The sequence below is a fragment of the Zingiber officinale genome, chromosome 6B (genome assembly GCF_018446385.1).
Source record: "Zingiber officinale cultivar Zhangliang chromosome 6B, Zo_v1.1, whole genome shotgun sequence".
In the NCBI taxonomy this organism is placed as follows: domain Eukaryota; kingdom Viridiplantae; phylum Streptophyta; class Magnoliopsida; order Zingiberales; family Zingiberaceae; genus Zingiber; species Zingiber officinale.
In genome coordinates this window covers 93,250,277-93,275,454 of record NC_055996.1, presented here as the reverse complement: position 1 = coordinate 93,275,454, position 25,178 = coordinate 93,250,277, and the positions used below count along the sequence as shown (strand labels likewise).

Sequence of the window (25,178 nt, the reverse complement as noted above, 5' to 3'; positions counted from 1 at the left end):
CTTTTTACTTAGAAATTTTTCTCAAACAATTTTTTTAAGTAATTTTGCAAGTGATTCCTTTTAAATATATGTTTTGCAAACATTAATAATTGTTTGACTTCAAAATTTCTTTGAAAATTCTTAAAGATAATTATGTCCTAGAAATTTTATTTACAAATGATTCCCTTTTTCCCCACTCTTTTTGCTGTGATCAAAGAGGGAGAGTTAGGTACAAGTTTAGGGGGAGTTAGGAAAATAAAAAACCTTAATATTTAAGGTTGCAAATTCTATTATTGCAATTTTTGTGCTTACAATGGTAGGTTAGTAATTTTTCTTAAATTACTATTTGTTTGTTTTTTCCCTAACTTGAACTTGGGTTGACGCACGTCAAAAAGGGGGAGATTGTTGGACCCCATGGGTGTTTTGATGTGATCAACCAAGTTAGGTTAGGTTCTGCTTGTTATTTGATCCCTGTGTCTAAGTGTGCAGGAACTTAGGAGCGCAGGAAGTTAAGCGGAAGACGCAGCTAGCGAAAAGGACGGCACGAGAAGGGAGCCGACGGGCTCGGTGCGTCCGAAGGACGAAAGAGCTGCGGAAGAGTACACCGGTGGACGAGAAGAATGTGCACGACGTTCGAGGGATGAGAAGCCGGGTCAAAAGCCTTCTCGAGGAGAAGGCCGAAAATTGGGTTCGGTTGAGCCCTATTTCGGTTGGCCGAAATTACCCAAGCGATCAGAGCTTTGGAAGAAGAGGAAAAAGAGAAGCTGGAAGTTATTTATACCATGCAAGTTGAAGGCAGTATTTATACCATGCAGGTTGAAGGCGCCCTCAACATCATTAAGGGCGCCCTTAACATTGAAGGCGTCTCCATCGTGTTGAAGGGGCCTTCAAGAGCATTGGAGGCACCTCAGACCCTATCTTCGTGATCGTTTGCAATCGGATAGAGTTTTATCCTGTCAAACTGCTTGGAGGCGCCCTCAACCCTCTCGGAGGCGCCTTTAACACTCGGGATAAGATTTCCAGGAGCTATATAAAAGCCCCTGGAGCTAGGAAATTTATGATTCAACTCTGTATTAAGTTCCAAGCAACCTTTGAGTATTCTAAGTGTGTAAAAAAAGGCTTCTTCGCCTACAGTGAAGGAGATATTCTAGTAGAGTTGTTCGACCACCTTGGATTAACAACCCCCTGGGTTGTAACCAAGTTAAAATTCTGTCTCCTTTTTATTTCTATTCATTCAATTTTATTAGTGTTGCATTTTTGAGATGAAAGTCTTGAGGAGGGTATACTTTCATTTACAAGCAATTCACCCCCCTCTTGCTGGCTCTGCTGCACCAACAAGTGATATCAGAGCCAGACCACCTCTGAAGGACTGACTGCCGACTGAAGCACAAAGATCAAGACGATGGCCGGAACCAGCATCTATCCCTCGAAATTCGACGGAGACTTCGCGACGTGGAAGCGTCGTATGGAGGTATTTTTTAAGATTGAGTTTGATATTCTTCTTGTTATGAAATATGGTTTTGTAGCCCCCAAAGACAAGGAAGATTACAACTGGACGAAGAAGGAGCAAGCCAATTTCATGGCCAACGGAAAGGTGGAATTCCACCTGCTCAGCGTGCTGCCCCAGGAGGAAAGCGCTCGCCAACGACTATAACCTGCGCAACGGCAGAATTCTAATCGATTGAATGACTATCAATCGATTGGGGAGGCTTTGAATTGATTGGTCGATCGTTTCAGAGCATCTCTGTGCTATCTGTAAATCGCCTGAATCGATCGCCCGATCAATTCAGCTTCTGTGCATGATTTTCAGTTCCCCAATCGATCAACCGATCGATTGGAGGTGCCCAATCGATCGGTTGATCGATTGTGAATGCTTCTGTGCGGACGATATAAGCTTCCAATCAATCGACCGATCGATTGGGTCACTTCTTGTCGCAGCACATCCCTAATCGATCGGCTGATCGATTGAACCTCTGTTCAATCGATCAGTTGATCAATTTGTCTCCCTTTGACTTGCTTAAACCAAGTCTAGGGTCCTCAATTCCAACATCTGGTTAATCGTGACCTGTTGGAACATCATACGTAGCATCCGGTCAACCTTGACCTGCTAGGACTCCTTCACCAAGTATCCGGTCAATCCCTTTGACCCACTTGAACTTTTCTCCTCGTGCCAAATGTCTGGTCAACCTTGACCCACTTGGACTTACTGTCTCGTGCCAAGTGTCCAATTCTCCATGACCCACTTGGACTTCCACCAGATGTTCGGTCACCCTTGACCCATCTAGATTTCCTCGTGCCAAGTATCTGGTCAATCCTTTGACCTACTTAGACTTTCCAATACTAGGTGTCCGGTCAACCTTGACCCACCTGGACTTCCACGTGTCTGGCTTCACTCACCAGGACTTTCATCTGCCTAGCTTCACTTACTAGGACTTCCCATCTGCCTGGCTTCACTCACCAGGACTTTCACCTAGCTTCACTCACTAGGATTTTCACCTGGCTTCACTCACCAAGATTTCTCATCTACCCGGCTTCACTCACTGGGACTTCTACCTGCCTGGTTTCACTCACCAGGACTTTCACCTGGCTTCACTCACCAAGATTTCCCATCTTCCTAACCTCCAGTTAGGACTTTTCCAATCAAGTATCTGGTCAGCCTTGAGCTATTTGACTCATCTTCACACCAAACTGGTCAAACCATAACCAGAGGAGAATTACACTAGCAATCTCCCCAATCGAATGATTGCACCTGCAATCTCCACATATTATCAAATATTGAAACCCAAACATCAAGGCTCAGGCTTGAATGAACTCAAGCCTACTCAACCTGGTCAACCTTGACCCAGGAGATATTGCACCAACAGTAGGTCCCTACTAGGATAATATAAAAGTGAACATGTGGATGACCTAAGTCCTAGACTAGTGCATAAGAGGGTGGGTGAAAACTAAAAATCCCTTCCACCAACTCTGGTGGAGTAAGTCAGATCATCTACTCTATCTAGATTATTATAAAACTGAGGACACAAGTCATGATTAACTGCATGGTTGTAGTAAACCAGCTTATATAGTTGGTAATGCTTAAACATTTGGGTGATAGATGGACAATATTTAGCAAAAAAGGATCTGCTTAAATATCTACATTTTAATGGAGTAAATGTATGCCTAATGAACTCTAGCCTATGCCGCTCAGTAGGAAACCTAGGATCCGGGGATGGGGTGCTACTAGTAGTAGGGTCTATGTTTCTTCTTTTCCTAGATTTATATACACAAAAATGTACAAAAAATATATATTGGAGTAATATAATGAAATAGGGTATACCTAGGAGGCATTTTGGGTTGAAGGGGAGAAAATTGGGCTGCAGAGGGTGCCTCGGTGTGAGTTGAGTCATGAGAAAATGCGAACAGAGAAAGGCTCTGTTCGTTGGAAAAATTAACGTTGAGGGCACCCTCAACCGTATGGAGGGAGCCCTCAATGTGTTATGGGAGGTGCCTCTGACCTGTTGGGAGCCGCCCTCCTTAGTTTCGGCGAGAGTTTTTCCCGCCGCTCCCGAGAGCACCTCCATTCATTTGGAGGCACCTTCGAGAGGCGCCCTACGGTCAACACTTTTTGTTTTGTTTTGTTTTGTTTATTTAAGTTAAATTGTGTTAGGTTAATTTAGAGATAAGTAGTATTAATTAATTAAGATTTAATTGATTAATTAAAATACATTAAAATAATTAATTAGGTTAAATTAAATGAGATTAATTTAATCAGTTTTATTAATTATATTTATTAATTGATTAGGTTAATTAAGTGAGATTAATTTAATCAATTTTATTAATTAGATTAATTACATTGATTAAATTAAATTAGATTAAATTAATTGATTATATTTAATTAGATTAAATTATATTAAATTAATTGATTAAATTAAATTAAATTAATTGATTAGGTTAAATTAGATTATTCTAATTGATTAAATTAAATTAATTGATTAGATTAAATTAGATTATTCTAATTGATTACCTATGTCCATCTCACTCCTTTTCTAAGTTATCAATCAGGGAACCTTATAGATTTTTGTGAGATATTTTAATTTTATCTTTGATTTAGGTTATCATCTAAGGATTAATTTACATTTGAGTTAGACTCAGGTTTTACAATTAATCAATTAAATATCTATTTCAAGGATTGACTTCCAGGTTGTGGTAAGACACTAGGTCTTCTTGGGTATAGAATCATCCACCACTTCTAGACAAAGTCTTTCAAAGAAATTGGATATTTAATTTTCCTCTTGAAACCCCTAGGTCTAACTGATCAAGTGTAAATTACGCCTAGGTCCTTATCTAGCCTAATCTAAGCATGTATACAAAAGGCAAGAAAAAACAAGCATAAAAGAATTCTATTTATTAATAAAAAAATAGTCTTTCTATTGGCTCTCCTTAGATCATAGCCTCAATAGGGTATATCAAGGTAATGAATTTGTTCCTTGAGGACCCAATAATGTCCAAGTCCAACTTGATTAACCAAGTCTGACTTGGGGACCCATGCTTGGACTAATTTTCTATTAGTTCTATTAACAAGGGATAAATAAGATTTGTATTTTCGTTTAGCCTTAAATCCAAGTCCGGATCGGTTGTAAACGACTCGCTATTTTCCAAGAATCAGATCAAGATTCTTGGAACCCAAGGTGAATCGTTCCAACGTATCCTTTAGTTCCTTGACTTGATTTTTCAGGCTAGAATTCTCTTCCTCAAGCTTTTGGACTTGAGTTGAGGTTCCAATTTGAATGAGGGCAGTCAAGGAGCTAGGGTTAGTTACTTCTTTAAGGGTTGTTACCTCCTTTTGAAGTGATTTGACCCAGACATTGAATTTAGCTAATTTGCTCATAAGATAATTGACTAAATTATAAAGTTTATTTACTTGAGAAAACTTACAGTGAGCTTAGGCCCTTTAGAAATGAATACGGATCTGTGACTTCTCTCGGACTCTGTTTTCGATTTGCTCTCGGTCTCCGATTCATTGATTTTTTTCCCGAGTTGTCAGCGCAAGGAAGCTCGTCTACCCGAGCTCTTCGTCGGAATCTTCTGACGAGGACTCATCCTAAGTTGCTTGCAGTGCTTTCTTCTTCCATTGCTTCTTTGCTTCCTTTTAGTTTAGACAATTGGCTTTGACGTGTCCCTTTTGATTGTAGTCATAGCAGGTTACTTCGAACTTCACCTTTGGACTTGTTTGTACTTTCTTGGATTGAATCACCTTTTTGATGTCATTCTTTGTGAATCCTTTCTTCTTTTTGTAGAGTTTGCGCACTAAGTTCGTTGACGAGTTTGGCTGTTATTTCTTCGTCGTCATCATCTGAGTCCGGTTCTTCTTCAGACTTAGGTTCAATCTGATGCTTCTTTCTAGCCTCGTTTGCCTTGCTTGTACCTGCAATCAACGCAATACCTTTCTCGGCCAGACGTACATTAGTCTGTTTATGAAATTCAAATTCGGAAAACAACTCATCTAGTTTAATTAAAGACAAATCCTTAGATACCTTGTAGGCGTCTACCATTGATGCCCACAACGTATTCCTCAGAAAAGCATTGAGTGCGTACCTTATTACATCCTGATTCTCCATCTTCTGTTTGATTGTGTGGAGGTCGTTGAGAAGATCTTGAATGCGCGCGTGAAGTTGGCTAGCCATCTCACCTTCCTGCATTTTGATGTTATGCAGTTTATTAAAAAGTAAATCACGCTTGCTTACCTTCGTGTCGAAAGTGCCCTCGTGTAACCCGATCAATTTTTCCCATAGCTCTTTCGCGCTTGAGAATGGGTCGACTCGGTTCAGCTCCTCCTTTTTCAGTCCACATTGAAGAGTGCACATTACTTTGGTGTTGGCTTCGACCTTATTTATTATACTTGTGTCCCAATTCTCACATGAAATTGGTTTCCCTGTGCCGTCGAGTGGGAGTGTGATGCCGGTTTTGATGATCATCCACATCTCGAACTGAGTTTGAAGGTAAGACTCCATTTGGCCCTTCTAGTAGCCAAAATCTTCGCTGGAGAAGAGCGGTGGTCAGGCTGTGCAATAGCCTTCTTGATGGGCCATTCTAGAGAAAACCTTGCACACAAAAGACAAGAAACTTTGTTCCAAGACTTGACCTTCGATTAGTAGTGCGGGATAAAAAAAAAATGTGAACTCCAGTGGTATCGCACCAGCTTCGAGCAAAGATTTCAATTACGATTAAAACATATTGGAAGGCGGCAACTATACCAATTTCGATAGACTTCGAAAAGTAAAAAAAATACCACAAAAAATTGCTTGAATGGTGGTTTCACCAATTCGAAGTGACCCCGCTCTGATACCAATTGTTAGATAGAAAGCACTAGAGGGGGGTGAATAGCGCTCGTGGATATTTCGTTTGTTTAAAGCAATCGAGTAATACGCAGCGAAATAAAAGCAATAAAAGAAATGACAAGTTGGTTTTACTTGGTTCGGAGCCTATGGTGACTCCTACTCCAAGGCCCATGCTCGTTGAGCGTTTACTTTGGGGAATCACTATAAGCTCATAAATTTATAATTTGAAATACAAGTAAAGCAGTAATGAAATTATACCGACAACGAAAAACACAGAATTTTAAAGTTTTGGGTCGTCAGTGTTTTGTTACAGCTTTATTGGATCGTCCTTTGAGCAGCACACGGAAGAATAGTTGTGAGTTCTTGTTCTATTCTTGTTGTTGCTCGAACTGGGCTTAAGTAGCTCGTGGAGGGCACCTCCAACACCATGGAGGGCTCCCTCATCCATGGTGAATCCGTAGCGATGATAAGCTTTGACTCCTTCACCACTTATCTGCCTGAGGGAGCCTCCAACCGCATGGAGGCCGCCCTCCACTAGCGTCCAGGGCACCCTCTGCCCAGCATTCAGGGCGCCTCCAAGCTCCATGGAGGCGCCCTTGCGCCTTTACTGCGGAACTATCAACGAGGGTGCCTGAGGTGCCCTTAAGCTCCATGGAGGGCGTCTCGGGTACTGTTCATCTGAGGCAATCATATCCGATTCGCTTCCTGCAAAATATGTTAGTCCAAAAAACCAACCATACCCTGCAAAACAAAGTTAGCATAATATAGGCATGATAAATAAAATATTTGACAGTCTTCAGACTGTCCGATTCTAACTTTGGATTTCCAACCAAAAACCCTAGGTCAAACTGACGCCTACTGTTCCCTCACCGGGGAACGCACCCTCATCTACTCCACTTAGGAGAGTTTACCTGTTGCCAAACCGATCCTCCAGAGCAACTGGACTTTTGCTCAGCACCCGAGGCTCTAAGACTTTCTACTGGACATCCACTCCATGACTCGTCCAGTCTTCCACCTAGTTCGCGACACCAAGACTTTTCACCTAGAGTCCCCGACTCTAGGACTTTTGTCCCAACCTCTCGACCCACCAAGACTTTTCACCTAAGGTTACCACCCCCTAGGACCTAGGGTTACCACCCCCTAGGATTTTCCACCTGCCTAACCGCAGCTTGGACTTTTGCCTAAGTACGCTTAGGACTTTCCTGCAAACTCATTCAAATACGTTAGATAACAAATAACCTTAACTTTGAACCCTCTTCCATTATCAAAACTTAGGTCCGATCGTCGGATGCTTCCCGCACCAACATGATGGACCTAGGATATTTGGATTTCTATAAATTCACAATCGTTAGGAAGGGTTGATCGAGGAGAAGTTAGATATAATATTAAAACTTAGTTCTAACTACTATCGATGAAGTTCTTGTGACATGCCAGTTGGCACAGAACAATGCTCCTGATGGATTTCAATGAACATCACACCCTATTAAATTTTAATTTACAAATACAACAACACTCATTTTGTTTAAGCCATAACTTAGTTAGAGTTAAAAATAAATTTACAAGACTATTTGAAACTTCCAAGCACACCCTGGAGAGTTGAAACACACTGTTAGACCTAGTCTATTTGAATTTCTGAAAAAAAATGCGACCGCTAGCAAGTTTTTAGTTTGTAGAACCTAGATATGGTGTGAAGTATTAGTTCTATCTTGCTAGGATTAGTGTACATTTCTCATATCATAGATAACACTGTATTAAACAACAAATACTATATACAAAGATATAAAAGTAACATTACTCTACACAACTATTTTGCTTACAACACTATGGATGTACTACATACAAAATATATGAATCCACTCCTTCTGCTTATAAAAATATAAATCAAGCATTATATTCCTGTATACATATACTAGTAAGTCAAGAACTAGGGGTTAACGACATTCTACAAGTCTTTCGATTATGACTCAGTTGTTTGCAGTGACTGCATTTATTTTTTACCTTCCTGTTATGTTTTGACTTGATCTGTGCCTTTTTTTCGCCTACAATGCTACACAAGGCTACGGGAACATAAAATTATAATATTGTTTATGCCGCCAAAATTCTTTACTTCGACAAGGGTAAATACAATCCATGTATGTAGCATTCCAATTTTATGAATGAAAATAATGCTCACAATAAGGAAGTGAATTCATGTTCGAGTGAATGATGACGACAATAGCATGTGAGCAAAGTGGTACAAAAATTTGAAACTCCCCGCAACTACAATATTTTCTTTCCAAATCAACAATGTATGAGACAACAATGTATGTCTCTACTTTTATTTCAAATTGAAGTAGGGGTGAACTTTATATGGTCTAGCTTTCTCTCTCCTTAAATCCATTTCTTTGGTAGCATGAGATGTCAAAGAAACATACCATTTTGAGACTTTCTCCCTATGATAAAGAACCATTGAGCTACTTTTCTTCTAATATTATCAATTAACCTATTTATGAGAAGTTCACGCGTATGCTTGAACAAAGTATTTAAACTCTCTACACAATTAGTAGTTAGCATTGTATACCTTCTCCCACTAAAGTGTGCATTAGCCCATCTTTTAGGGTCAATATTCTAAATCCACTTAAGGGTAACTGGATATTTTTTAAGCATGGATTGTAATATGAGATCATATTGGAGTATTGTGTTTGCTCGTGTTGCTACCCAAAATAAGCCTAAAGCTGACGTACTTGCAGTATCTGTTACCATATTGCAAGACATGTGATGGCAACAAAAAACATGATGGGCAGTTGGATAGACTTTCCTAACTGCTGATATAATACCGCATGTCTATCTAATACTATGCTCATTGACTGTGCATCAACAATAAAGAATACTTTCGCATGATCTAAAAATCACTTACATGTAGACCCACATTTTACTTTAGTGATTCCAAAGTCTAATGGGAAGACATTGTCATTACCAACATTGTCATTACCATCGATTATTGTAGCCATCAATAACACACCAAGATACTTCCCTCTTAGATGTGTAACATTAATTCTGATCAGTTTGCATAGATAAGATTTGAATACTCTTTTATAAGCTCCAAACCCCTAAAAATAATGTTGGAACTGATTGTTACCATTCCTGTGTAGAGCCACATAGATTTCAGGATCTTTGACTCTAAACTCATGCAGATATAGTGGAAGATCTCTATATGTCTGGTCAAAATCTCAAATGACTCTCTTCATCACTTTTTCCCGGGCTATGCATACTTTTCTGTATGATATGTTCACTCTAAACCTACACTCTAAACCTAGATTTTATATCTGATATAATTATACTTGATTTGTACTATTCATTAGAAATAAATTGTTCTTCAACAAAAGAAGCTACAAATGAGGAAGAGCATATTTGATGATCAGCACTTTCCCTAATGGTGTCACATTGATTTCCTGTACATATTTCGTAATAGTAAACTCTACATCCCCGGGTAACTACTTTCTATGTATATGGTTAATTGAAGCAGACTACTTTAACTCTATTTTCCCAGGTGTTAACTAGGTTATAACTCATATATTTAACAATGATATATTTCACAGGTGCATTCTTGAACTCTTGTCGAGATAAAAAATTTGTCCAACAAAAAATTTATGCTCATATATTGCCTCTCCAATTGACCTTTGTAGCAATTGAGAATTCAGAATATATGAATCATCAACTATTAGGAACTCCTCCTCTACGTCATTGTACTGCTTTGGGGGAAATTCATATTGTTCAATCTACATATCATCAACTAAGAATTCTTGTACATCTATATTGCATTATAATTCCTCTGCGATCCAGATATAATGCTCTTACTCTTCACTCCAAGTAGGCTCAAAGTATTCAACAAATGTTATACAAGGATTTAGAACCTCATCTTCTAGGATACTTACATCTTCATTTAGATCAAATAAAAAATTGCTTGTATTTCTATTATGGTTTTCACACTACTATACTCAGAAGATGATGGAATATTAGTTCTGGATAATTCTACTATATTAACTTCATGTCGAATGGTAGAATTTGCATCAAGCGTATTCCATATCTCAGAGAGAATTTCTTCAATAATATGATCGTCCTGAAAAATAAATTACAAACTAAGTTAGTAAAGTTACAACTACATAATCAAGTGGTGCTGTAATTCAAAGAGTATGTAACGATAGATATGGTGTACATACTAAATTTTTATAATTTATCAGTGGTTTTGATAGAATCCCACTGATGGACCTAGGGTCTTTATATTTTTGCAAAATGGTAACCACTAGGAAGGGTTGAGTGAGAATAAGGTAGCTATGGTGTAAAACTAAAGTTGTAACCGAGGATCAAAGTGTGTTTGATATGATCCCATATCAGGCTCAAGATGAGCCTGATATAGGATAATATCAGGCTTAATGTGGGCATGATATGAGATCATATTAGACCCACATTCAAGCTGAAAAATATTATAACATTGGAGCAACTCTGAGAGCCCTAAATAAGTAAAGGATAGCACCATTTGAGTCCTTGCAATACCAAAAACTCAAAAGACTTCAAATGAGTGCAATCAAACATGTCTAGGTCTATCAGTAAATTTTAATCAAAATCCATTGATGGATCTAGAGTATTTGGATTTATGCAAACTCCTAATCATTACAAGGGATTAAACGAGGAAAAGGTAGACATAGTATCAAACTAAAGTTTGATCTAGGAACAAAGTGGGCCTAATATGATCGCATATCAAGCCTAACGTGTTGGTACTTACCATATCAGTCGAACGTGGATGACCAAGAGCTAGGTACAATCTAGCATCACAGTGGAGCACCTCGTAAACCAATTGAGTAATGGAGGATACCATATTGAAAGTGTTATTCCATAATTATTCCTCACACATCCATTGATACCATAAACATGATTTTTGTAATCACCTTTTGCTACAAAAGTGTATAATATTTTTTTATACTACAACCTAATTTTACAATAATAAATTGATACGTACATCGCTAAATTTTTATCTGTCTTCTTCTACCAATTTTACTCTTGCTTGAAATTGGTCCTTCAACGATGATGTTCTTCAACGACGTTGTTCTTGAATGTTGTTGTCCTTTGAAGTCGCCTCTTGGAACCCTTACGACAATACTCCTGCTCTAATTACTCTTTTGTAATCTTGCCAAACTGTAGGAGGAGGTATGGTAAGCAAAGGAGGTTCGTGATGGTGTCGTATTTATAAAAACCGAAAGAGGTATGTATGGAGAGAGAGGGTGACATCACGTGTATCCGAATCACAGAAATCATTTTCAAATAAAAATATGGTTCAGATACCTTAGAAAATGGGGTGGGGAAAGGGAGTACAAATCCTCTAGTCCGCAATCCCTGACCCCTCTTGGTCCCTTCCATAATTTGCATATTGGATCGCAACTGGAATCCAGCCAAAATTAGTTGCGATTTCCCCTGGGTTTAGATTTCCATCCAAGTTATAGTTTAAGTCGAGGTAAACGGCTGGAGGCCGTCGACAATGGGTAGGCCGCCTCTTTTTCGATGCCATATAGTCACCCACCGTCGGTAGTCTTCGGCCGCCTGCCTTGACCCAAATTATAACATAGGTGAGCAGGTTAATTCAAGGGAGATCGTAGTCAATTTTGATCAAATTCCGACCACGATCTAACTTGCAAATTACGAAAGGAATCAGAAGAAAATTAGGAATTGTGGATCAGAGGGTCTACTCTCAGGAAAAGAAAGTTTGATGGGAGGGGTGGAATAGGAATATCACATATTTAACTTCGCCATTTGGTCCTTTTTGTTGGTAAATTCGGAATTTGTAAATTATCGAAAATGGAGAATACGTGTATTTCCATTAGCATACACTTTATTATTTTTTTTAAAAAAAAATTTGTTCTATTGACACCTGTATTTTTACTTATTTTTAGATTTTTTTTAATTGAAGATATGATATCAATATTTGTACAAGTCGCATGCCACGTGGTCGTTTTGATCCGACTATAATCTGCTCCATGTGTATCGTCTTCTCCAGCGGCGCATGAGAATAGGAAGGAAGCAAAGCAATGGCGATCCTTCTACGTCTCCTCCTCCTAACGATGGATCTAACGCTCGCCGGGATCTCCCTCGCGTTTGCTTTCGTGATCTTCGCCTTCGTCGCCGCTGTTCTCTGCTCCGCCGCCTTCATCCACAACGCCAAGGCGCTCCCCCTTTAGCCCTGATTCCGCGTGCCTCCTTTTCATTCGGTTGATAGGTACCTCCCGAACCCTTTATGATGGTTCGTAATTGCTTCTTGTGGGTTTACGTTTTCGTGAATTTGGTCTGCGATTATCAGATTTTTTTTTTGAGATTTCTGCTTTGGATCTAGTAATTATGCCGAATGGGTTGAAGACCAAAATTTGTTCCGCATTTAAGCCTTATGTTTTTCATAGCAAACGTATTATCGTATCGAGTTCAGTTCTTTGTTGGAATTGATGCTAATTTATGATTCAGCTTTGATAACCTAGACCAAAAGGATTGCTACAACAGTACACTTACATTCGGTGGTTGTGTTGAACATGTTAAAAAAATAAAAAATAGAATTTGGTACTCTATCGATCTTATTCCGAGGTCAATTAACTTGGTTCTTATCCAAAAGGATTGCTACAACAGTACATTAGGCATTCCATTGTATAGAACATGTTATAAAAGAAGTGGAATTTGGTACTCCATCGATCTTATTCCAAGGTCATTTTAACCTGATTCTTATCTATTTCAAATTGTTTCTCCTGAAGTAACTTTTTGGTGATTCATTTTGGTGGTCGAAATGTTAGAAGGAATGGAGGTTTTGGTACATGCGTATAACTCATTTAAGAAGCTTGACATACTCTAATATTTGTAAACCAGTTCGAATCAACCAGTTACTCGAAAAAAAACAGACTATTCCTTTTGTTCGACACACTCCAAATCCACATCATTGCTAGCTCCATGATTGCTTCAATGTCTGTTGTTGAAGCAACCCTCCCTACGTTGGTTGCAAACATTGTGTTAGTGATATGCATTTACCATCAGCCAGATGATTAGCATCTCCTAAAAAGTTGTGTTATCCAATTGCTTTGAGTTCCCCTTCTAGAGAGGAGCATGTTGGGGTTGTAAGGTTACAAATATAGTTCCACATTGAAAACACATGGGAAAGATATCATGGGTTTATAAGAGAAAAATATCTCCATTGGCATGAGGTCTTTTGGGGAGAGTCTAAGAGCAAAATCATTAGGGTTTAGTCTCAAAGTGGACAATATCATGTCATTATGGAGATATCTAAATTTTTTTTGATCCAACCTAACATATAGCACCATCGCCAAATAGTCACTCCATCTCCTTGTGCAAAGTGGAGCTGATATATCTCCTTTATAAGCTGTTCATACTCTTTTAGAGAACCATGTAAGCAAATATGATACTGTAGCCCACCTATTCATTGATGTAATTATACAATTTCAATTGAACCCCTCGGTAGAATGACATTATGAAAAAGCGATCCTACATTGCACTACTCTTTTGACTGTCACTAAGTTTCAGCTATTAATCCTATTACGAAAAGATCAATATCAACCTTTTTTTTTCCTTAAGACTCCCTCATTCTGTGTCGCAGGACTTAGACTAATTGGCTTAAGCTCGACATTTGGACAAATTGAAATGGAAGCAAAACCTCTTAGTCTAATACTATGTTACATTTAATTGGATTAACACTGATATAAAACACTTCAATTACTGGGCAAGAGTTGCTATATTTTTAGTATCCTTAACAAACTCCAAAGATCACATGCATCTACTCACCCTTAAAGTTTAAAATTGTGCTGAAATGTTACCAGATTTAGGTGTTTTACATTTTTGCTAAACATGGAAATTAAACTATCTTATCATATTAAAGTGGTTAACATTCTCTCGTATCGGAATAGATGCAGAAAGCCTTCTTTGGAGAGGACAAATGACATGCATTAGTAACTACGTTAAGACACTCATCTGACATAATATTCTTGGATATATAATAACAACAAGCAATGAGTCCCAACTCTCTAATCAGCTATACTGATTAATGTCAATTTCACCCAGTATATCTAAGTCTAACTACTAGTTTCTGTTTGATCTTGCAGATCAAAGAGCAGAGTGGTTTGATGGACTTAGAATTCCGACACCAGAACAATGATAAAATCCAAGCTCCTGTATGGCTGTTTTTAGTTCTATTGAAAAAAAACACATGTAACATGTGCATTCCTCCACATATCTGTGTTTAGTCTCCATTGGCACACATGATCATTAATAGTATAATGAAAAGTTGAGCTTCTAATGTTTGCCTAGGCACTTTATTTATTTTTTTTATAATTCAGGTGTTTGACATTCGGTCCAACTAGTCTTGGAGGCGCACAGCCTGATCCCCCACCAGGCAAGTCTGGAAGTGTGAGCGGCTCCTCGTCCAATAACCAACGTCCCAGATTTTTTATCCCATTGAAAGAAAATGCCTTTTAATATGCTGAAGTTGGGATTCGAACCAAGAGTGCTTGGAAATTGCTTGAGCGCTTTAACGTTGCACTATGGCCTGAGGCTTGCCAAGACACTTTATGATCCTTGTTTTGGTGCAACAATTTTGAGTTTAGGTATCATTCTCAGATTTAAGATAATTTCACACTGTATCCAAATGTTAAGAATATCCATATCAGTTGTCCTATCTCTATATCTAAAATTTAGAGTAAATAACTTACTTTATTAAATTTAGATAATTATTTTTCACTATACACTTCAAATTATTATTATTTTCTTCTCTTTCTTCTATTATTTTATGATTTTTTATGATTATATTTATGGAATGAGTGAAAGGAGAGAGATTGAAATGAATGAGTGAAAAAGAGAGTTTGAAAAGAATGAGTTAAAGAGAAAGGTTGAAAAAAAATATTTTTTATTTTTAAAATAGAGATTTTATTTTTTAAATTTAGAAAATCATTATTCATCAAATCAAAAATTATTGAACAAGAGGGTAATTGATGTAAAGATTTTTTAGTAATTTTATCTAAAATTTAGGATATAATCTTTGGATAGGATAGTTGATATGGATACTGTACGAATATATAGGCTTCCATCTGTTGGTCCAATTATTATTATTTTCTTTTTCCAACTCTTCATCTATTGTAATATAATAGCTGATAACTTAGCCTTATGTTGGATAATCGATTGGACTAGGGAAGAACATGATCCCCCCTCAAGTCAAGTTAGGTGGTGGAGTCATGGTCCCTGGACCCCAACTGACATGGGACCTCTTCATCCAATTAAATCCCATCGACTCGGCCCTTAAAGAGTAATGAATAGGAACACTCTTTTGATCAAAGAGGACTGCAACCTTAAACCTTAAAAGTAAGGTTCTAAAATTCGCTAAGCACTAGTCGGGCGGTAGATCAGCGCCTAGCGCCTAGGCGGGGACTAGGCGTCGCTAGGTGAATTCCTCAGTATCCCTTGTTTTATGTGGACTGTGGACAATGTTATATGTAAATCTAAATGTTGTCTTAAACAATTTCATAGCAATAGAGATCTAACTATGTATGTTGAAATAAATGCATACTTTCCAATATCAAAAAATGAAAAACTATAAAGGAAAACTAACATTTTTGTGCAAAGGAAATATACTAGACTCAGTAAATACGAATAAAAGAAACAGTTGAACAGTAGAACATGCAGTAAGTTATCATAATTATGTAGCAAATAGTAGAACATATATCCAATTCGAATTTTAAAACCTTGATAAGCTAAAACAACTTTAGTGGTGGAAAATATTAGAAAATAGTAGCAATAGTTCAATTCAAGATTACATCATTGTAAACCAGTAACCACTAAGAAAAATATAATAGTTGAATAACATAAATCATGTCTTAACAAAATGAGTTCAAAATTACACAACTAATAATATCTCATAGACTCATATTTATTCTACTTTTTCTTCTCCATAATTTTCAATAACTTGTTCTTCATCGGACATAAACTCAATATCATTATTGTGATCGTCCTCTTCTTCTTCGGATGCAAAATCATCTTCATGAAGTTCTCTCACTTTAGAGCTTCTTCGGGGTTGTAGATTTTCATCTGCTCCACTTGCTTCATCAATCATTTGCCAAGTGAGCCCGGAACCTAGTTCAATTTCATCATCTTCCCCACCATCCACAATCCAATCTTGTGCATTTGAAGCATCTTTTGCAAGAAGGACATCGACATTTCTTTCTTTTTCTCTTTTTTGTTTGTTCAACAATCTAGCATTAAATTGGACAAATATTAGATTATTCAACCTGTTGGCATCCAACCTATTTCTTTTCTTTGTATGAATCTAAAAAAAACAGAGAAAGTAAATATTATAGTTAGTACTTGAATATAGAGTATAGACGTTAAAAATTATAGCTAATTTAATTAAAGACTGAAAGTTTAAAACTTACTCCTTCAAATGTACTCTAATTTCTTTCACACCCAGATGAACTTGTAGTTAATGAAAGTATCCTCAATGGCACCCTTAGCAAGTTAGGTGTGTGAGCACCGTATGTACTTCACCATGCGCATGGATCAAATGTATCATCATTTTTTTCACATGCTTTTGTTGCTAATATTTTTTTCCAAATAACCCAGTCTTATCTCTATATTTTGGAAATTTCTTGTTAATAATTGTATCTTATAGATCTAACTCATTGGCATGCAAAGTTTCCATGCATTCAAAAATCCCCGTCGCGACCTCCTCATGAAGAGCAATAGAACTATCTTTATAGTAAAAATAAGGATTCAACAAAACAAGTAATGGTATGCAATGATGTATCAAGTCTGTCCTTCATTTTTGACTCAATAATGACTATGATAGGCTGATAATTTAATTCCACGTTGTTTAGAGTCACCTTGATATTTTCTTTAGCTTGAAGAAGCTCCCCATATAGAAACCCTATCGATGGCTTTCTATCTTCATCTACCAATCGAAGAACTCTTACCAAAGGAGCAAATATTTTCAAACAAAGTGTCACACTATTCCAAAAAACTCATGCTCATCACTGTAGAGTAAGTCAATTTTTCTTTGTTTGTTTTTGACCATTACATTTCTCCCACATATCACTTGTAAACATGACCCTTAAACTAGCTTTTTTTTCAATCAAACTTTGCAATGTGAGAAAATTTGATGTAAATATGGTAACTCCTAGTCGGACTATGTCTCTCTTCTTCGTGAAACTTCTCATCAATGACAAACTCTTATGGTGAGCATAGATGAAAATGGTAAAAGACTTGGATTGCTCAATAACCTTTTTATATTGTGGAAGTTTGCCAATACTTTCAAGCATGAGATTAACCTTGTGAGTTGCACATGAACTCCAAAAAATCCCAAGTCACTTTTCTCTCATCAATTTAGCTGCAGCCATATTGTTGGCGGCATTGTCTGTTATAATCTGAACAATATTCTGAGCTCCTACTTGTTCAACACACTTGTCAACATACTCAAAACTAAGTTCAGCTGTATGCGCCTCGTCTGAAGACTCCTTAGACTCTAAAAATGTAGTACACTCCTTGCAATTAACACACAAATTTAAGATGTGTCTTCTTTTTCTATCACTCTATGCATTTGTCATGATCGAGCATCCATTCTTCTTCATGTTTCTTCAGCAATTGTTTTGTTTTTTCAACTTCGGCTTTCAACAGTGACTCCCTAAGTTAATATTGAGTTGGAGGCTTGAATCCTGGTCTAAATTGACTCACTGCCTCCATTAGTTGCTTGAAGCTATCATTATCAACATCATTGAATAAGATTCCATTTTCATAAATCCATCTCCCAACATATTGTTGAACTTGTTGAGTTCTCTCTTTGAAAAGAGTCTCATTTATATTTTTTTGGCGAAGCACTTTACTTCCACTAGAGTCTGCATTTTCTAGAGCAATTGTCGATGCATATCTATCCATAGGGTCAAGTGGAAGAGGTTTTTTTTAATTCCATTCATCCCTTCAATTTCAAGACCTTCTTCTTCGTCTAGAGAAATAGCTACCTCTGCTCTACGAATTTGTTATTCCATTATTTTGTTCTTCTTTCTGTTCTTGCCTTTTAAAATAGTCTGTTTGTACTTATTTTTATCTTCTTGAGATGCTTTTCGACAACCAGATACATTTCCAGGTATATTTCCAATGTGTTGCTTTATCCTATACACTTTCCCTAACATTGTTTTTCCACATAACTTACATTTAATTTTGTTGAGGTTCTTAGGATCAATCAATATCTCAAACGTCCATCCAATGACATTTGACTTTTTTCTAAGAATCCTGGATTCGGGTTGAGTGACAGATGCTGTCGAAGATGGATTGCTTGCCATTATGATAACAGATAACCTGAAAAAATTATATATAACAACATAACATGATAATAAAATTTAATTATAGTATTATACCATACGATACAAAATAATGAAATATAACATTAACAAGTCTAAGAATCTTTTTTATATATCTTAATCTAATTAATAAAATTTATTAGAAATTTGTTTTAAAAAATTAAAATTAAAATATATTTTTTATATTTTAAAATCTGTTTTATATATAAATTAATAATATTTATTGGAATTTTTAAAATTTTAATTTGATTTTTATATTTTTAAAACTGATTTATATAAATTAATAATATTTATTAGAATTTTTAAAATTTTAATATTTATAAATCTGATTAGTATAAATTAATAATATATAAAATTTATAAATATGATTTATACAAATTAATATTTAATAATATTTATTTAAAAAATAAATATATTATTTATATATATAATCAGATTTATATAAATTAATTATGTTTATTAGAATTTTATATATAATTTTATATATTTAAATTTGTTTTATATAAATTAATAATATTTATTATAAAAAATTTAAATTTTAAATATATTTAATTGGGATCATAATTTAATTAGGTTTTATGAACCCTATTATTGAACTTATCCCAGTTAGGAATTGTTTTAATTTATTAAATAAAAAAATTACAAAACAGAAAAAAAAAACGCGTCGTCGCGTTGTCGCGTGGACGCCACCGGCATCTCGCGGGAAGCCTTCGGTGCCGCCAGAAGCGTTGCCAGATGCGCCCGGCGTTGTCGGAGAGTTGCCGCAACGACGAATCATGAGAAACAAAAAAAAATTAATAGAAACAAAAAATAAAAACTTACCGGAAGCAAGTCACGATGAGAGAAGGCGAAGAGTCGACGATGAAAGAAGATGAAGCGCCTCGACAAATCCGATTTAGTATTAAAAAACCTAAACTACGCCTAAAATACCTAGGCCCGCCGAGTCTGCGGAAGCCCGCGATAGCCGCCGAAGCCCGCCGAGGATTGCCTAGGCAGCCCAACCACCTAGGTCATCTGCCTGGCTGATTTTCGACGCGGTCTACCATCACACAACGCTTAGATCGCCGCCTAAGATGTTTTTTCAAACACTACCTAGAGGTATACCTTGTTGATCAAGCATTAATGACGATGTAATGTATATGACATCAAACCATTTTGTCATATTTAATGCGTGGACCAAATCCAAATAGAAGCTTTGTCGTTCCATTCCTGGGCAAAACTGGATCATACGACTGTCTACCACAAAGAGCACTGCGGCAAGGCCAATCCAAGTTTATAGTTAGGGGATGTTTGGTTTAGGGGAATATAATAGGAGTGAGGAATGAGAATGAGAATTATTGATTGTCATTGTTAATGTTTGGATTATAGGAATAGGAATATAAATAAGGGAATGAATCCTTGAAATTGGGTTATAACTCATTCCCATATACCTTCTCTTCAATGAGTCATTACCCTATTTTCATCAATCAAAATATTCTCTTATTTCAAAAATACACTTCACCTAAAACTAAAATTTTCTCCCTTAATATTAAATATCAAAATATATTTATTTATTTTTTCTTTCATATCACTTCTCTCTCCTTGTTCTCTCTCATAATATTTTCTCTCTCATCATTTTATCACACTTTCTCTCTCCTTAGTCTCTCCTATCACACTCTCTTTCCTTTTTTTCTCATTATACTTTCTCTCTGATCGTACTTTCTCTCTCCTCAATCCCTTCCATCGCACTCTCTTCCTTCTTTTTTTCTCATTATACTTTCTCTCTCCTCAATCTCTCCCATGATACTCTCTTTCTCTTTTTTTCTCATCACACTTTCACTCTCATCACACTTTCTCTCTCCTCAGTATCTCTTGTCACACTCCTTCCTTTTTTTCCTCAACACACTTTCTCTCTCGGCATACTTTTTCCTTCATCATACTTTCTCTCTCCTCAATCTCTCCCATCACACTTACTGTTCTCTTTTTTTCTCATCACACTTTCTCTCTCACCATACTTTCTCTCTCCTCAATCTCTCTCATCACACACTCTCTCCTCATTTTTTCTCATTACATTTTCTCTCTCTTCATCCTCTCCCATCATACTTTCTCTCACGTCATATTTTCTCTCTCATCTTCTCTCATCATACTCTCTCCTATCACACTCTCTTTTCTCATTCTCTCATCACACTTTCTCTCTCTTCATTCTTTCACATCATACTTTCTCTCTCATCATTTTCTCTCATCATATTTTTCTCTCACATTCATCTTTTTTCTCTTATTTTCTTTTAAGGGTAAAAAAGGAAATTTTGATTTATTCCAATAAAAAATATGCAACTAAACAAACATTGCTTTTAAGAGTGATATCCATGCTAATACCCATTCTCATTCCACAATACAATGATTCCCATTCTGATTCCTATTCCTAGGAAAGAACCAAACACCCCCTTATTATATATGCCTACCAATTGGGTCATGCCCATCTTTCGATAGTATAAAAGTAGTTTCTCTCATTGCATTGGGAAACCCTCACATTGAGTTCTCTTCTTTGAACTCGATCAACTTGAGTGTCGAAGGGTTTGCATTGAGAATCCCTAGAGTCAGAGCCTTTTATGAGAATCATGACAACATTAGGATGGATACGTTCAACTCTGTGCCTTCCAAGCGATGTTCATCTCGACTCACCAATTTTATTCTTATAATTACGCAATCATCGAGGAACCAAAACCTTCACAAGGTCGAGCCCAACTGCAAGATTGTAGGATTAAGTCAACATGAGTGGATTAAATCCAATTGAGTCCATATAATGAGAAAGATGCTCATGAAAGAATAAACTTTAAGGTATATTAAAATCCTATCACACTTTCTCTCTCCTTTTTTTCTCCATAAAATGAGCTTACACTTGATTAACACATACAACTAATTGTCATCAAAGTAACTAAATTTATTTAAGTGATCTAATGCTTCAATGTATATAAAGAGTATTTGGATTAAATGGATGTAGATTTAATGTGTAGATCCAATAACTCGATTCATTAATATTGATGGACTGTTAATGATGGATAGACTTTAAGGTAGATAGTCTCTATAGGATGAGTTTGATACATAAAGAAAGATGCTCATGAATTAGGGCATGTTCAAGAGCCTTTTCAACATCTTCTCTCCCTCATCGAGAGAGAGCTAATGATTACCGCCGCCCACTCCTATAGAAGATTATTCCGCACTAGCAGGAACTCCGATGGCAAGTAAGAAGCATTCACCTTTGTGATGGATTCAGGTCAGCCATTTATGAGCTATTGCTTCGATTTTCTATTGTACTTTAGAGATTGATAATAACTAGATCTTGCTATAAATGCATTCTCTAGTTAGTACATGATGTATTGCAACTCTAACAAAGACCACCTTAACACCTACAATTTGCTAAAAATAACTGCATTGTATAGCATCTCACAACAACACCACAATGATCAATTCACTCGACAGAAATAGTCTGAAAGTATCAATCTAGGGATTATTTAAAAACAACAAGGCCAGACTAGGAGTATACACAAATCAAGTACTTGTACAAGATGTCAAAATCAAAATCTATTACTATACCATAAGCTACGTATCTACTAAGCTTGTTACGTTGGGAATTTGATAATACGTACAACACTAGCTATCAAGTTAATTAAATACATACAGGATATCTCAAATCAAAGGTTTCCTTGAATATCTTATTGCTCTTCTATTTCTATAGCTTGCGTTGTCCTAATTCATTATTTTTAATAAAAACTAGCGATTAAACAGTCAAACATATTTGATTACCTAATAGCTTGACTTCCATGATATTGGTTAACCATATGCTACCTAACCAATCAAATTTTAGGCTTTAAAGCTTTTCCTAGTTCCTACCAACCCTTAATATTAGTTGATCCCCCTTTTAACTCCATGCATGCACGCCTCCTCTTCAAGCAGTTGATTCACCTTCCGACATACTCCATGCAAGATATAAAACCATGCAGATCAATTTGCATTAATTCTCACCATCAACCACACCGTGTGATCAGAAAAGCACAGAACTAGCAAGGGCAAGCATGAGTATTTTCAACTCACTCACTTGTTCGATTTTCGTAGCTCTAGTACTGATCGGGGAGGCCTTCCTCCTCTCACGAGCACAAGATCCTTCTCGATTGAGCTTGAGCTACTACTCGAAGACATGCCCAACAGCACAGGACATCGTGCGATCTGAGATGGACTGCGCGGTGAAGACCAATCCTCGTAATGCTGCATTCATGATCCGTCTTCATTTCCACGATTGTTTTGTTCAGGTCAGTACAGACGACAGTTAGATGCAATGAAAACTTCTTAATTAGCATATTGAGCTGTATAATTATAACAAGCTAGCTAAAATTAATATATGAGATTGAGAGGATATATCAGTAATTAATCAAATGCATTGATTGATATGTATATTAATTTTAGGGGTGTGACGGATCAGTATTGCTCGACGACACCGCGACATTGATAGGAGAGAAGCATGCCGACCAAAACGTGAACTCTATTCAAGGCTTTGAGTTGGTGGACAAGATCAAGGAAAAGTTAGAAGCCGCGTGTCCAGGAGTTGTCTCCTGCGCCGATGTCCTTGCGATAGCAGCGAGAGATGCCACCATTCTGGTATAATATTTTAACTGATCGTATACTTAATGATTTTTCATGGATGATCAGCTGCTAATTGATTATTGCATTTTCAAAACGAATTTAAAAAAAAAAACAAAAGAAGAAGAAAAAGTTGATGCGTGAGAATTTTAATTTGCAGGTTGGAGGGCCCTATTGGGATGTGCCAGTGGGAAGGTTGGACTCTAAAACTGCAAGCGTGGATTTAGCAAACTCAGATATCCCAACTCCTCAACAACCTCTCGCCACCTTGATCGCCAAATTCCTGGAGAAAGGACTCTCTGTCACTGATATGGTTGCCCTCGTAGGTATGTTCCTAGCTAGCTAGAACAAGAACAATCGACATATCAATAGCTAGTGCTGATGGCAGTTTGATCCATCCATCCCCTTGATGATGCATGAACAATATTCTAATAAATGCAAAATTATTATTATTATTATTATTTTTGTTTAAAAAAAATGCACGGATGTAATTAATGCAGGGTCACACACGGTGGGCATGTCGCGGTGCGTCAACTTCCGGGAGCGCATCTACGGCGGCGACTTCCAGCTGACCTCCAAGAACGAACCATCGTCACAGGCCAACCTCGCCAAGCTCAAGGATGTGTGCCCGGCTGATGGAGGCGACGACAACGTCTCCGGCATGGACTACTACTCCCCCACCGTGTTTGACAACGCCTTCTTCGAGACGTTGGTGCAGGGATCCGGCGTGCTGAGCTCCGACCAGGAGATGTACTCCAGCCTCCTCGGCTTTCAGACATCGCGAATCGTCGACAAGTATTGGGCTGACGCCGCCCTCTTCTTCAAGGACTTCGCCGACGGAATGGTCAAGATGGGCAACATCACCAATCCTCAAGGAGGAGAAGTGAGGAAAAACTGCAGATTTATAAACATCTAATTGGTCTTTATATTAATTACTTAATACTATATATGTTATACACGTGCGAAAAGCTCATTCAAATTTACATATTCGGTGCTCCGAAATAAAGTTGAATAGTGTGAGAGATTATTGGATAGATTATGATTATATATATAATTGCACCAGACCGTAAACAGAATTTGTCTACGAGGCATATGGATACACATGTGTATTATAATCAATCATTTATTGTTATTTTCCTTTATAATGCGTTGGTGATTTTCATGAAGATGGATTAAGTTTGAATTGGTTCAAATATGAATTTCAATATTTGATAATATATATATGAGAGAAGTTAAGTAAATCAAAAGAGGATTGGATATTTGATTAGTAAAGTCCTTAATGAAATTAGACAACGAAAAATTTTAACTGGAGGTTAAGACAACAGAAAGTCTTAACTAGAAATTAGGCAATAAAAAGTCCTAACTGAAAGTTAGACAACAGAAAGTATTAACTAAAAGTTAGGTAGTAGAAGTCCTAGTTGGGAACTAGGCAATGAAAATTCAAGTGGGACTAAGCAGTGAAAGACCTAATTGGGAACTGGGCAATGGAAGTCCTTGTGGGGCTAGGCAAGGAAAAAGTCTAAGTAGGTCAAAAGTTGATCGGACACTTGGTGAAGAAACTCTTGCAAGTCAAGGTTGACCAAATGCTAGACAATGAGAGGTCTCAATAAGTCACGAATGACTTAAGGGTTGAGCAATCAATTAGTGTGATCGATTGGCCCAAAACAATTAATTGGTGTAATCGATTTAGAGATATTTTCGCGAAGCACATAAGGGTATTGAATTAACTAGGACAATAGATCTATCGATTAAGATAATCAATTAAAGGTATCATTACGTGAGAACAGAAGGAGTAGGAATCGATTAGGGCAATCGATTAGAGTAATCGATTGGGCAGTTTTCACGAGAAAATAGAAAGGTGCTGAATGAATTGGGGCAATCGATTCAGCATAGTCAATTGATTAGG

General features: G+C 37.0%; 1 protein-coding gene and 1 long non-coding RNA gene across 2 annotated transcripts; both read left to right on the top strand.

Annotated features, from left to right (window-relative positions):
- The first annotated feature begins 12,292 nt into the window (after window positions 1–12,292).
- On the top strand, window positions 12,293–14,621 carry LOC121990427. The gene is made up of 2 exons (XR_006114594.1): window positions 12,293–12,546; window positions 14,423–14,621. It is a non-coding gene; the product is annotated as an uncharacterized LOC121990427 (long non-coding RNA).
- Window positions 14,622–22,614: 7,993 nt separating this feature from the next.
- On the top strand, window positions 22,615–24,257 carry LOC121990426 (peroxidase 11-like). The gene is made up of 4 exons (XM_042544559.1): window positions 22,615–22,944; window positions 23,099–23,290; window positions 23,433–23,598; window positions 23,773–24,257. The coding sequence occupies exons 1-4, from the start codon at window positions 22,711–22,713 to the stop codon at window positions 24,186–24,188; spliced, it is 1,008 nt and encodes a 335-aa protein (XP_042400493.1). The 5' UTR covers window positions 22,615–22,710; the 3' UTR covers window positions 24,189–24,257.
- The last annotated feature ends 921 nt before the right edge of the window (window positions 24,258–25,178 follow it).

What these genes read in the sequence shown, in the direction of transcription:
- LOC121990426 (XM_042544559.1), top strand. Translation starts at nt 22,711, where the DNA reads ATGAGTATTTTCAACTCACTCACTTGTTCGATTTTCGTAGCTCTAGTA. An exon ending in CGAGAGATGCCACCATTCTG is followed by an intron (nt 23,291 to 23,432) that starts GTATAATATTTT and finishes TTTAATTTGCAG; the next exon opens with GTTGGAGGGCCCTATTGGGA. An exon ending in TGATATGGTTGCCCTCGTAG is followed by an intron (nt 23,599 to 23,772) that starts GTATGTTCCTAG and finishes TAATTAATGCAG; the next exon opens with GGTCACACACGGTGGGCATG.